This window comes from Plectropomus leopardus, chromosome 20, assembly GCF_026936395.1.
Source record: "Plectropomus leopardus strain MGB_pleo_1.0 chromosome 20, ASM2693639v1, whole genome shotgun sequence".
NCBI lineage: Eukaryota > Metazoa > Chordata > Actinopteri > Perciformes > Serranidae > Plectropomus > Plectropomus leopardus.
The window spans coordinates 4,564,152-4,578,773 of record NC_142195.1 but is presented as its reverse complement, the minus strand read 5'-3'; the positions used below and the strand labels follow the sequence as shown (position 1 = coordinate 4,578,773).

At 40.6% G+C, this 14,622-nt stretch overlaps 1 protein-coding gene across 2 annotated transcripts; it reads right to left on the bottom strand.

Moving 5' to 3' along the window:
• Positions 1–141: 141 nt before the first annotated feature.
• On the bottom strand, positions 142–14,335 carry LOC121959546 (cytotoxic granule associated RNA binding protein TIA1-like). 2 transcript variants are annotated; one of them, XM_042508912.2, is made up of 12 exons: positions 14,116–14,335; positions 12,590–12,686; positions 10,904–11,002; positions 7,988–8,042; positions 7,369–7,456; positions 6,186–6,261; positions 5,924–6,029; positions 4,429–4,527; positions 4,244–4,328; positions 4,025–4,163; positions 3,731–3,885; positions 142–2,116 (listed from the first exon to the last, which is right to left on the bottom strand). In XM_042508912.2, exons 1-12 carry the CDS (start codon positions 14,139–14,141, stop codon positions 1,978–1,980), a joined length of 1,164 nt encoding a protein of 387 aa, XP_042364846.1. In that variant the 5' UTR covers positions 14,142–14,335; the 3' UTR covers positions 142–1,977. The 2 variants fall into 2 exon arrangements, with proteins under 2 accessions (XP_042364846.1, XP_042364847.1); XM_042508913.2 differs by having other exon boundaries at positions 3,731–3,882; positions 14,116–14,334.
• Between the last annotated feature and the right edge of the window lie 287 nt (positions 14,336–14,622).

The following is a 14,622-nucleotide window of genomic DNA, read 5'->3' as shown; positions in this document are numbered from 1 at the left end:
GAAATAAACCCATGCTTGAGCCCTTTCTGCACTCACAGGAGTGCTGTGTAAATAAAAGTCAACCACAATATATTCTGTTTTGTCAGTGCTTCCAGGTTCAACCCCGTTTTGAAACACAAGATGCAAACAGTGTCACTGGGAGCTGTTTTAAGCATCAGCATTTTAATGGGACAAAGCAAAAACTCAAACCATGTTACTGAAGCATCAACAGAACTTCCCTTGCCAAAACATAGGTTGAAAACATTCTTAGGCACCGCCTACTCTTGGATGATTTTTGGTTAAATTAAAAAGTAACTCACTGATAATAATAAGGCAACACAATGGATTTCTCAACTCTATTAAAAATGATGGTGGCCACAGTGCAAAAAAAATCTGATCCTCATAATGTTGTTTCTGAAGCTATAAAAACAACTGTCATTTAGGTTCCAGACAGAATAACTTAAACGATGTATTACTAGTTAATCGAAAGGCTTTTGCGTTGCATGGCAACGCTGCTTGTCGTCGGAGCCTCTGGAAGAATCAAATGTTGCACTGTCTCTACTGTACACGGACCAGCACTGGACAGGGATGCTACTGTCAAACAGCCGTTTCTGGAGTCCTTTATCCCAATCAGAAGCAAGCGCGCTTCCTTTATCAATATGATGTCTTTATACAGATTCAGTACAATTGAACAGACTGTTTGGTTATTTACATAAAAACAGACAAAAGAAAGTGGAATGCAAAAACATAAAAAAAAAAAACCCTAGTATTTCAAATTTTTGTGAAAAGATAACCTTAAGTATTTGTGCAATATTTGTCTGCCTATAAGTAAGATAAGAGTGGCAGTAATCCCTGCAATTGGTTTATTTGAGATATTGAAAATCTAATTTTAAAAAATAAAGTTGACAGTTGACAGCCACTTGATGTTTAAGAAACAAACATAAACGGTCTTGTGTGATTTCGACGGTGTCACTGCAACGTTTCTTTATAAGACAGTCCCCAAATGAAACACGAAAAAGGCAAAAAGCTCTTTATACAATGTCAGCATTTTAAAGTTGCTCCGGACAAAAAAGAAAGAAAATGACACTATTTTCTGCATCAACGAAAAAAAAAAAAAAAGATGGTGTAGTCCTTTTTTTTGTTTCAGGGGGGAGATGAACTGGACATTGTTCTTGTGTGTAAAAGCATCAGTTCATGCACACACGCAAGCACACACAGACATTTCTCATCCGCAGACTGGATCCTCGTCTTCAGTCCGTCCCGGGGGATGAAAAAGTGAGGGAGCGCTGAATTTTGACTTGTTTTGTTGTTTTTCCGCTTTCCCTCCACCTGCCTACTTTGTTCTACTCAGTGATTTCCTACATTTCACAGAATGACTCGACAACACCCTGAGAACTTGCTTGGACTTGTTTTTCACGTCGGTAACAGGTGGACAGACCAGCAGTGAGAGTGAGAGGACAAAATAAACACACTGCATCACTCTGGACTACTGAGTGCTTTCTGTGGCGAAGTTCCTCTTCTCCCCATTTGATTGTTAAACACTGGTATAAAATTCGGCCCTTGCTCTTTGGCTCTGATGGGCCGAAAACAAACTGTGTTTCGCTAGAACGACTCGATCTTCCTTTTAAACTAAAATGTGGCTGTGCTAGAAATATCTTGACACGGTCGTATAATCTACATTTTGGCCGGTAATCTGCAGGCATTACAAAAATACGCCAAACAATAAAATGGGCCCAGGAATGCTAAGGTGCATTAGCAGTTAGCTGTTATTAAACAGTGTTGAAGTGTTCTGGAGTGGGTTGTTTTCTTTACACTTGCAGATTTGGGCAGTGGGTGAAGTTATGGGCTGGTAGAGGTTGATAAAATGGCGGACCAGCCTCGCTAACAGATTAATTTTGTGTGGTAACAGAGAGAGCACATCTAATGCGCTCCTTTTCCCCAGCAGAGTATCATCCTTGTGGCCTCGGAGACTTGACGGAGGGCTACTGTGATCGGTGATCAGTGGGTGTGGTAGCCAGCAGTGCTCATGCCGGCCTGGTTGGTTAGCACTGTCCCGTTGACGCCCTGCCCGGGCTCCACCATGCCTCCGTTGCTCACGGCGCCCACGCCTGTCCATCCGGCACCAGCATGTAAATGACTGCAACAGCAGACGGAAACAATAGTTAGCAAATTAATGAAGGATGTTGTAGCATTCCTCTGATATCAAGCGGGTTTCCATTAAAGATTTGTGCGAAACGTAAGCGATAGTTTCGAAATGTTGATAAACACAGCTGCGACATGACGGTGTTTCCACTGAGTGATGTCATGTGACTTCTCGTCTGGTGATAACATTCCAGGAAGCATGGCGATGGATATTCAAAACATCAGCAGCTTTATTTCTATTGCAGCCACCGCACTAGCCGTCATTGTTTTCTATAGAGGCGATGTAGGCGTGTTATGCGAGAGATAACAGAAAGGCAATAAAGAGAGGAAGGCGAGCGTGTGACAGACAGAACGCATTCAGAGATTAATCAGGTTAATTGTTTACATGATACAAAGTTTCTTTTGGTCGCTTTATGAAAATGACCACTCTGCTGCTGATTGAAATATTTATTGCTCTGGGCCTGTTTAAGCTGACTGAGGTGTTTATATGGATCATGTTTAATCTGTTTGGGATTTTAAACCTGTTCTAATAAGATTAGTAGGCTCCATGTAAACATACCTAATGAATGGTGAAAGATGTTCTGGATGACACTGAGAGCAACACTCTAACAGAATAAAGCTCATTTGGGTATAAAAAAAGGGCGAGCTTATCAATGCACGATGTGAGTCCCTACGCGATGTGAGGTGTGCATGCTCACAATGGTCCGCCATCTCTGACAGCCAGCTACGGCTACACCACTTGGACAAACAACATGGCACTGACGCTGTGCACAAGCATGATAATCAATGTGAACAAACTACATGGTACCGACGTGATACGAGGTGTGTACGCGCGAAAACGTCCGCTATCTGTCACGATCCAAGTTTTGATCATGGATGTGGTAAGTAAAAATGAGTCAGTTTCATTTTTATCAGCAATTGAAAGCTTACTTGGAAACAAGAACATCTGACGCCAATTGGGGAAAGGCAGACGGATGACGTGCAATTTCGTCTTGAAAGGTAATAAGCTTAGCTAATTAGCTCACCACATGTTATTTACATTCATTATTAGGCTTGTGCACAGCATCGCTACCATGTAGTAAAATTCTGAATGCAGGACTTTGACTGATAACTGAGAATTTTAGTATATGTATATAGGTAATGTATACAGGGCCAGTAAAGCTAGATGTGTGCTTCAGCTACATCTACAGTCTTCAAAGCTACACTTTAGTTGTTTTCTAATAGTGGTAAGATTGTTGACAGTAAAGAAAACATATTAACAAAAAAGTCTGAATATTTTCTATTTTTTACTAACCTACATCTAACAGTCATTTCCAATGAAAACCCTCTGCTCACCATCTTAAATAAATATCAGAAAAACGAAGGACGCAAAAAGTAATCCCAGATTCAGATATTAAACTTCCTGCTGTTGCTGTATCACAAAGCGAATGAGACAGTGTAAACACCATGTGACCCTTTAGCACCCATTTACTGTTGCAGTCGTGATGGCAACTGGCAGAGCAAAAGGGGACGGGTTCGGTGAGGGGAAAGAAACAAAGACGGCTGCCAGTAAATGAGGTTTGCAATGATGAACGTTTGCTCTCAAGCTCTGATCCTTCGTCAGACTCACTTGTAGCCTTGCTGATCCCAGGTCTGTCCGTAGACTCCGTAGCTCGGCACCTGCCATCCATTGGGCACGTACTGACCAATCTGCTGTGCAGCTGTGTTGCCGTACCACTGACCCCACTGGCTGTAGGGCTGCGCTGCGAAGCTCACCGTGTTCTGCTGACACACACAAACATATTTTAAGAGCCCGAGGATCACGTTGCACCTCAGTTTAAGACTGGAGCTGTCCGGCAGGGATTTTATTTAGTGTCCGGGGTGGTGATTATAAAGTTGTGTTGGGGATCACGGCGGTGCTTACCTGTGGCATCTGTACCTGCTGTATGGGGCTGACCATGTCTGTTGTTTCTTTGCCCCAGTAACACTTAACAACATAGCCCTCTATGGAGGTGCCATTGACAGACACAATGGCGTGAGCTGCTGCTTCATGGGAGTTGAACCTGCACACAGAAAAGAGTGAGAGTTATACTTTCAGTCCATCGAATCAATGTCTGAGAGCTCAAACAGAAACTCTGCTTACCTCACAAATGAGTAGCCTTTGTCCGGGAAAACGCGGATTTCCATTATTTGTCCGAAAGGTGAGAAGGTCTGTCTCATAATTTGCTCTATAAACAAAATTAAAATAAAGGTAAAAAGGTTGATATCCCATATGCGAGTAGTGCCTCTGACCCTGCAGCTTAATTTCATGGACAAACTGCAGCTCACCTGTGAGACCTGTGGTGACTCCCCCGCAGTAGACGGTGCAGTTGCTCGGGCTGGACTGGTTGACCACCTCATCAAAGGACAGCTGCTTGGTATTGGTTGCTGAAATAAAGTTAGAGCCAGTTTTATTTGTTTTGTTATTTCTGAAAGTGTCTTTAATAATGCAGCTGTGTGCATCTGCTGTACACCGACCAGACAAAAGCACTGACTGGTGAAGTGAATAACACCAACCCTCTCAGGGTTTCCCACTCATTCATTTACTTTGTGGTGACCTGTCACAATCAAACCATCTGCTGCCACGAACAGCTTTTCTATTTTTGGAGCTAGACCGTTCATTAGGAGTGCAACTGTTAAGTTTAGTTAAGTTAAGTTTTTGTGGTCACTGCACGACGCTGTCTAAATGCAGAGCGTACTCTGAGCATGGACGGAGCAGGACAGCATCAGCACTTAAAATGAAACTAGGTCACTCATTCATCTGCTCCTCTTGTCCATCAGATCAGATCAGCTCAGAACAGATCAACAGATCAATTATCCAACCTGCAAGTCACAAACTACTGCAACGGGAAAAAAACGAACGCATGGAGAGCTCCGCCTGTGCTGCCTTCACAGACCCACAAAAACTGCTGAATTAAGAGTGGGGACACAGAGAGATAGAGGGACAGACAGACAGAGAGAGAGAGAGAGAGAGAGAGAGAGAGAGAGAGAGAGAGAGAGAGAGACACACACACACACACACACACACACACACACACATTTAAAAAACATGGAAAAAAAGTTTGCTGCAGGATCAACCGGTCAGAGCCAAGTCTGATTCGAGGTGGGGCCTCTGACCTGTTAAAGCATGGACACAGGTGGACACAGGACATCTGGGGAGTGTCCTGTGGTGTCTGGAACCAGGGTGTTGGCGGTGGATCCTTTAAATCTTGTAGGTTGTGAAAAGGGTTACTGCCATGTCCCAGAGATACTAAATCAGACTGGGATCTGGGGAATTTCAAATTCAATTGCCAAGTCGACACCTTCACCTCTTTTTTGGTTATTCTGGCCATTTCTAAGCAGTTTTTCCACCGCCATCAGGGAGTGCTGTTGCCATGAGGGGGTGTAATCGGTCTGCAGCAGTGCTTGGGTGTGTTCTGGTGTGTGTCAAGTGGCATCCTCATGAATGCCAGGACCCATGGTTTCCCAGCATAACGCTGCATTATTATGAGCTCTTCGATGTCACTCACTCACCTGTCAGTGGTTTTGGTCAGTTGGTGTATGTGCTGAATTAAAACATTAAAAATAGAAATTTAATTCCTTGGGCACCTAAGGTTTGACTAAGGAAGTGTTTATTTGTCCAGTGAGATTCTCATTTACAGAATAAAATAAAAATAAAATGGGAAAAACTATGTTATGTTCTCAGATGCTCCAGGAAATATTTCAGTGGAATCTTTGCAAAGGTAGGTGGGTAGTTAGGTAGGAGAGCAAAGATACACTCAATGTATTTAGTCAGTGAACTCACATTCATTTGTAGTTTTGGGAGCAGGCTTCCTCGTGGCCCAGTTGGTCCTGATCTGCCTTCCTCCCAACCACTGTCCTCCCATCTGCTGGATGGCGTTCTCTGCATCCTGATGATACAGAGAAACATGCAAACTCCTGAGTCACTGACACCAAACACAAAACCTCTCACTGAATGTAAACCCCGAGCTTCCACTGAGTCAACAATCACAACCTGCCAATGTTTTCTCAGTCCTCTAACATGTGGGCTTTCCTGGCACACTTACCCATTTGTTGAAGAAGGAGACAAAGCCATAGCCTTTAGATTTACCTGTGGCCATGTCTTTCACCACTCGACAATCCCTGCGGGCAAATAAAACACACAATCAACAAATTCAGCTTACAGTTTTACACTGTAATTACATTCACAACATAATAAACCAACTCCCACAGTAATGAGGTTTCATTTAACTCATTGACTCACTTGAACAATATATACATATATACAACAAAAAGTTGTATATATGGAAGGGTTAGAGGTGTACTCATATACTCCATAGTTCAATCTTTTAATTAAATTTAATACAAGAATCAGCCTTTTTATTCTGTTTTCTTCTGTCAACAAATCTCATGAAAAGACCAAAACCAACAATGAATGCCTCTACTAACAAATATTGTTGATGCAGATTGATAGATCTTACTCCTCTGTGCTAAAGAGCTCCACTGTTGTCCAAAAACTATTAAAAATACATCAAGAAATCAGTGTTGGACTGTGGACATGTTCCTTCCTAACCATGAACACACACTGTAGTTCATCACTGCCTTGCTGCCCCAAATACTCACTGGAGTACCAAATGTGGATTAATCCGCAGCTGGAAATAGTTCCCAGCTAATGTATTATTTACTATTGAGTTGAGTTAAAAAACAACAGTGTTCAGCTATTTTAAGAAAATCAGTGAGCCTTTTAAATTCATTAAATCTGTGACATGTTTACATCTTCAGTAAAAAATCAAAGGGCTTGGGGCAGAGAGCCAAACCAAATACTGGGGAGACAAACACATTTTTGACCTGGGTCTTTTTGTTGGATTTATGGCCATTTAGAAAAATAAAAACATATCATAATGATTAGAAACATGACTTATGTAGCACTTTTCTTAATAAGGTAACAAAGTGTTTTAAGAAAAAAAACAGACAAAATCAAAATAGGCTTTTAAAAAAATAAATAAAATAAAAACACTGGGGGATAAAACAAGGTTGACCAAAATGTAAAAACAGCTAAATGGGATAATAAAACCAAGCAATATATTTAATATCCATACACAATTTATTACAAAAATTAATAATAACTTAAGTCACTCATGATTTTGCCTGTCTGATTCCATTGGCAATATGGAGTAAACTAAAACAGCATAAACTAAATAAAATACAGCTTTACTAATAGACTAATGATGATGATGAGAACAGACTTACGATATTTTCCCAAATGGAGCAAAAGCTGCTTTTATGTCATCTGTGGTGATTTCAGGACTTAGATCTCCAACAAAAACATGGAAGTGACCTAAAAAAAACATTCATATTGTAGTTTATAGCATCTATAATGAAACAAAGCAAGAACAGAGAGTATGACTGCATAGGTGTGTCAATGGTGGAAACATTCCCAACCTGACTGGTGAGTCTGACTCAAAGACCTTTATTTACTTTTGGAATTACTAAAATGAGATGAAGCTCAGCACTGTGCGTTATGTTTTTCTAGTCAAAAATCTAGTATAAACGTGTTTTGGTCTGGTATCTCTTCCAAATGTAAAAGTTTAGAGTGTATAGGCTTTAGAACATTATGATGAAAGTATATAATGGCTATTACCATGTGCATTTATGTCTCATACATTGCTGCAGGAATTTTTGGATTTATGCCATTTGTTATATAGATTTAGTGCAAAATTTAAGCATTTTTGTGTTCAATGTTTCTCTATGTAGTGATTATTTTTTATGCAGAGAATGATGAAAATTTCAAAATTTAAACCCCCTGAACTTTGACGAAGAAACCTTTTTTTCCCTGGAAGAAAACATGTAATTTTGATAAACTGCTTACTGCTTGTGTCTTTCTTTTGGCTGGTTGGTGTCGTGGCCCAGTTGACCTTGACCTCCTGCAAGAGAGACAGATGTCGAGAGCAAGGGAAGAGGAGAAAAGGTGAGAAGTGAAGCACACGTGCAGTAGAGAGGAAGGTGCTTTTTCTTTGATTAGAGGTTTTTGTCACACACCAGTTTTACTTTTATATTTTGTGATTGAGAACTTATTTTAAGAAGCTGGTCTCTGTATGCCACACGTGGGTTCTTAAACCACCACTAAAAATGTATTTATTCATTTCTTGTTATCTAATTTTACATACCTTTGCATTAATTAATAAAACAGTGAAATACAGTGGAGAATATAAAGGGATATCAAGATTTCACCTGCATAATCAGGAACATTTCAGTCTCAGTCTAGTAAAAAAATTTGGAGCAAAACGGTAGGAAGTAAGGTCCAAATAACAAGGGACTTACAAACAAGTGATTTTTACGAACTTGTTATACTCCTCAAATGGTCCTTCAATACCTGTTGAGGATAAAATATTTTCAACTGAATGTATTTCTCTTGAAGTTGATCTTATGTGGATTCTATGTGGAAATAACTTTGCAAAAAGAACACATAGCAGTAAAGATGTAGGGGGACAGAAGAGCAATCAATCAGAGGAGATCAAAGAACGTTACATGTAGCATGATTACACAGCAGGGCCATGTTAAATCAAATCAATCAACAGACGGCAAACTCACTTTAAACCTTAGTTAGAACACAGAGAGCATGGTGCATAAAGTGACAATAAAAACCAAAGCAGCACTTGTTCACACCTGTGTAAATACACAACGTATGCTATCAGTTTGTAAGGAGTGCTTTTAATGTGATCTATTGACCCATTTCCACTGCATGCTCCATGGTCTGCTCAACTGGAACTTGCTATTTTTGATTTTCCATTAGCAGAAGTTGTGGCTAATGTGTGGTACTTTTTTTGGTCCCACCACGGCCAAGTTTCCAGGTGAGCTGAGCCGCGTAGTAGAAGGTCAGAAAAAAAAAAGGCAACTTGTCACTTGTGCTACAAGAGACATCCTACAAAAATATGACATTTTTAAATAGTCTAACTCATGCCAGTAGAGACCGCAATCTTTACTATTCACTCAACCCAGATTTTAAAGAATTTCAGCCCGCACTACTGCACCAAACACGAGAACTGATTAAGTGCAGAAACTCCTCTGTTTGGTTGTAAGGTTTCAGCACGTGTCACATTGAAGATGATGTCACAGCAGTTTTACAAAGTGTCACTATGGCAATCAGTTTAACCAAACAAAATAGAGAAAATACCTGATGTTAAAAGTTAGTCAAGTCAAGCCGAACCATGCGGTGGAAATGAGGCACAATGCTACAACCTGCTCCAAATACTTATGTTCAATATTTGTTGGAACAGTGTGGTGACAAATGACGCCAACAGCACACATGTTAAAAGCCAAATAAAAAAGGATCGTAAAAAAATGCTTTCATATCCTAACTGTTCAAATGTAATGCAAAAAAATACTTTACCAGAAAAATGACTACTTGTATATTAATTAGTCACGTCATAGTAACTGGAGTTTGACAAGAACATTTTTTTCTTTACAATTTTTTCCTCCTTGGAAACTGGCAAACATTAACTGATGATCTGGAGACCTTGTTTCAACAACAGCAAAACTATACCAAGACATTTATGCAAGTGTCATTTCTCCAGTTGTATGCTCAGTGCTTCTTAAATACATGCATAAAACCATAATATTTGAAACTGAACTGAAAATAAAACTCTCAAAGCCAGATTACGAAACTAAGATTTTTTAAAGCAAAAATGCCCGTGCTCTGGAAGCACTAAGCATACTACTTGATAAATAATATGGATTATACTGCACAAATTGTGTGAGTTTGTCACCAATGTTTTGATAGCTTCGCTGTTGTTAAACCCGGTCCTCAAAAAAAATCTATATGATGGCCATTTTCCACCAGGGCATGCTAGAAAAACAAAGTTTTCTTTACGAACAGGTAACAGTTATTTTGGGAGTCAGGTATGCCTTAAAAAATGTCTAAATAAATTCACTGGTTCCTGCTTCTCCAATTACTGATTTTCATAGGTTTATATAATATTAAACAAAATATTATTCATCATGCTGATCATACTTAACAAGACGAGATTGGCAACTTGAGCTTTTTCACTGTTTTATGTGCATAACCATTAATCTTTAGAGAAAATAATCGAGAGGTAATCAACAATAAAAACAATAAGTAGTTGCAGCCCAGAAGGGCCCTACAATGCAAAAAAATTGTCTGTGCAAACTTCAGTTATATTGTTGCACACAACAGATATTACTAAAATAAATATAGAAATATTAATGACGTCAGTGTTCGTGTTTGAGCAATTATTAACACAGGTCTAAATTAAATCAGAAATGTTGTCAATATGGTGTCAATTGTTTCAAAATTATAACAATATTTTTAGCCTTCTAAACCTACAACTGAAGGGGGGAAAGCAGAGGTAGACAACATCAAGCATTGCTTGAATATTTTGTTTCCTTCATTTCGTGTTTTGAATCCATGGCGATCACTTGATGGCGCATCTACTGACTTGTGTTATGAAACCATGAGGAAGCAAGAAACCAGGATGCAATTACACACAAACGAAAAGCTAACATTGTTTAATATTGTTGTTTCTAAGGAATTAGAATTCTTCAGAGCAGTAATATATCAGAGATCAGTGTCTAGTGTTCCCACCCCGGCCATTTCAGACTGTGCACTGAAGAATAATGTGCACAGGGGAATAAAACAAATTAAGTTGAAGTGGAGCAGGAAGAGGGCAGTGAGATAACAAGAAACAAGTTTTTCCAGCCGCTTCATTTCAACCCTGCCCACCCAGCCTCGCCACAGTTGACTCACCCAGGAGATATGATAGCTTACCTTACCCAGTATTTTCCGACCATTCATGGCTGCGATTGTGGCAGTGGCATGTCTATGCTCATAGAACTCCACAAAGCAGTACGGATCATGACCTGCTGTCTGGAGTGGACAGGAAACACAGACATTAATACAATGCAATGTTAAGCTTTTTCTTATTAAAAGAAGGAAGAGAACTGTCTTTGGGGAAATATCAGAAATGCTCCTTTTCGTCTCAGCTGACTGGAGGGGCTTGTTGATGTCTGTGTTCCACCATACTGAACAAGTAGAAAAGTAAACAAACTTTCTGTAGCCTAGATGTCATGGACAGACAGTGTGTTGTTTGAGGTTTTAAAGACTTAGGACCACAGCAGAATCTAACCGGACAGAGGTGACATTTGTGTGTTTACATGCTGCTTAACGTGCTGCAGCTGGGCAGTTTATTTGCTGTCTGGCCTCCAAACTCAAGCTAGGGTCAGTGAGGTGCCGAACAAGATGTGTGTTCATGTTTCTAAGTTAGATAAGGAGGAGACCTCAGCAGGACAGCTAATGTGGGTTGCTATTTAGAGTCTGTGTCTCTTGCGTTGTGTAGCAGGCTGCTGTCTGGCTCAGCAGCAGCTTTTACACTGCCTGTTCAGGGCAGGAATATCGCACCATTATGCCGCCTCACTGTTCTGTATGCAAGGGACGATCACAGAATAGGTGACAGAATTGTCTCGCCTTAAAGCCACCACAGGAGGTAGTAACAGCGCCAAAACAATGTCTGTATAAACAGGACAGCTGGCAGGACGGTACCATGGGTGAGAGGGTGCGACATTTTGATGTTGTGTTGTGTGTGCGACCCACCGCGGGAATAAGAGCAGCCAATAGCAGTTAGCAGCTAACTCAAGGAAGAAAAGCAGCGGTCGTAAATGTCAGCATTTTGGAAAAACAAGGAGATTCAGGAGCTCCTTAACCTCTGAGCAGAGGACGAGATCAGCCTCCACATAACAGGGATGGTACATGATTGCTATTGCCATTGTTATGGTTCATGAAGCGCTGCAGACGTGTATGTTGTATGACTCACTAAAGGTCAACGCTGTTGTGTTAAACGCCACACCCGTCACACCCCTTTTGCCTCTGCAATGTCGGATGTGCTGTCTAAAATTACAGATTGGTGCAGCATGATACACTGTTGTTTGGTTCTGTGCAAAAATGCAAAGGCAGCGTAAAGACGGGATTTCGTAGTGGCCCTATGGCGCAACCTCTTCGTAAAACGTTTGGTAACGCGCCAGCTGACATCACTGCCTCACATCAATGCTTCACAACCACACATGCTAACGCTGCTAACAAATGAGGGGATAAGAGATTGCCTGTTACCTATGCTAAATTTGTAAATGGTTAATCATGAAACTAGTTGTTCTATGATAAGAAAGTTTAACGTTACATAGCTTACGCTGCATTCATTCTGTAAAATGGGAGGCCGCAATACTGTTAGCCACTGGACAGGTAGTTCTAGATAAACAGGATGAACATCAGAAGAGATGAGTAAGTGATTAGATCAGATCACAAGGCCGGGAAGCAAAGAGTTGATGTATGAATTCTCATACGCTGGATGACAGTCTTCCTCGGATTGTGCTGCCAAAAGGGGCCTGCTGTATCCAAGTGCCTTCTTGGGAAAGAGGGGAAACAGCAACATAGTGTGAAAAAAAAGAAAAGACATGAACTCACATCTACTATCATTTTGCAGCTCTTGCAAGGTCCAATCTGGCCAAACAACTCCAAGATGAGGGCCTCTGTCACGTCCCGGGACAGATTCCCCACATACCTATAGCGGACACAAGACACAGACAGTACCTTTTACTGTTCTATGATGTGATTTTAGATGGTGACTTATCATCTTGTGTGGGTGCTCAAGAAATGGCAAGCTTTTCCTCCAGCAATCACATGGTGATGACTGATGAATATATGTAAATCCAGCCTGGGAGATAAACATCAGGTTCACTTTTTCCTGAGGCACTGGTTAAGTAGCTCTGGACCTTGGAAGGGTTTGGAGATTGTTTTTGTTGACACACATGCTGAGATCAATAGATACCGGGGTGGCTGCCTCTCTTGTGTTTTATTTGGAAAGGTAAGAGCACAACAGCTCACCTTATTTGGTTAAATGGTCTTGTGTCTGTATCTATTTGCATGAATTTGACCCTAAGCAATGAATGACTGTAAATGCCTGATTGCAATGGTGTGAAACTGCTTCCACATCCTGTTGTGTTTTGGGGTTGTACCATTGAACTCAAAAAAAATTTGAATACATATTCTTAGAAGAAACTGACGTGTCTGTGAATGCTACAATCTCTCTCTCTCTCTCACACACACACACACACACATACATATACACACACACACACACAAATACCAGCAACAATCGGATTTCAAGTCCATCTTCAGGGTTCAAGTAAATACAATTGTTTTAAGACAATAAAATCAGTTTACAGCAAATTATTCTGTACTCTGCATTTAATAATCCAAACATAGAGTTCAACTAGGGACAGCTAACGTTAACCATATTGAAATCTCAGCTGCCGCCATTGTCTCACAACCCTGCTGTCTTAAAATAGCAAGATTTAAATTGATCTAACCTAGGTTATTTAAATAACCCGTCTCCAAAAAACAAATTAACAGCATCCTGTGAGGTAACAAATGTATCAAAAAATACGTCTCAGTGTCTGCGCTGTAATGACTCTAACCCCAGAAAAGCTGTGGAAGTGATTGCACACCAAACTCCATAGAAAAAGCTGGCAATTCAGTGTTCACCGGTTTATAGTCAGACTGCCTTAAAATGTACTACAGTTTGAAATGCATGTGACTAACCTTTGAAAGTCACCACTTCATTCGGCAAATACAATACACACCAAACTGCACTTATTTTAAGAAAACTTGGATTTTCTTTGGCGAGCACTGTGAACCGACGTGTTCATTTGAGCTTTTTCTGGAGGGCTGGTTAGCTAGCTAGCGTTAACGACTGAGCTGGAATTATAACATGTTACATTCTGACGATGAGTTAAAAAATTATTAATTATTATTATGTTAAACCCACATACATATTTGTTATTTCCCAGTAAGTTTTAGTTTCCTTTCTTTTACGTTTTTGGGACTGGAGTTATCTCCGGATAATACGCTGCCACTGAGTGCTAACTTAGCTACGTGACGAATACAACCGGTTAGCTAACGGTAACGCAGACACACACGCACACACTTACAGGGTTTTGGGTTGGTCATCGTCCATTCTGTTTTACTTGCTGGCCGAGAACAAGTCGCAACCCTGAGAGCAAATCCACGACTGTCGCGGGCAGCTGCCTGTGACACCGTCAGGTTATTTTGTTGCGCAGTATGAAGTGATAAACCGCCGCTGTTAGCTCCAGAGTGAACAATGGGCAGCCGACAAAGATGGCGGAGCGACCGGGGCTGAGGCCAAACGCGCATGCGCAGCAGTTCAGCCAGAGGCAACATCAAGACATGTTACAAAATACTGTCAACCTGTTTCTGTTTTTCACAAACAATATAAGCAATATTTCCAGGCCATTAAATCCGAGACCAATAAAAAGCTACAGAGTCGGCATAGTGTGCTGCTTTTAATGTCTTTACTTAATTGTCTTCTGTTATTTTTGTTATTTATGTACTTTATTTTAGCAGTCTATTTCCTCTTCACTGTGGCCTTAAATCCCCCCTGCTGTTTAGTTCTCAGAAAGGCCGCACGATACGAGGAA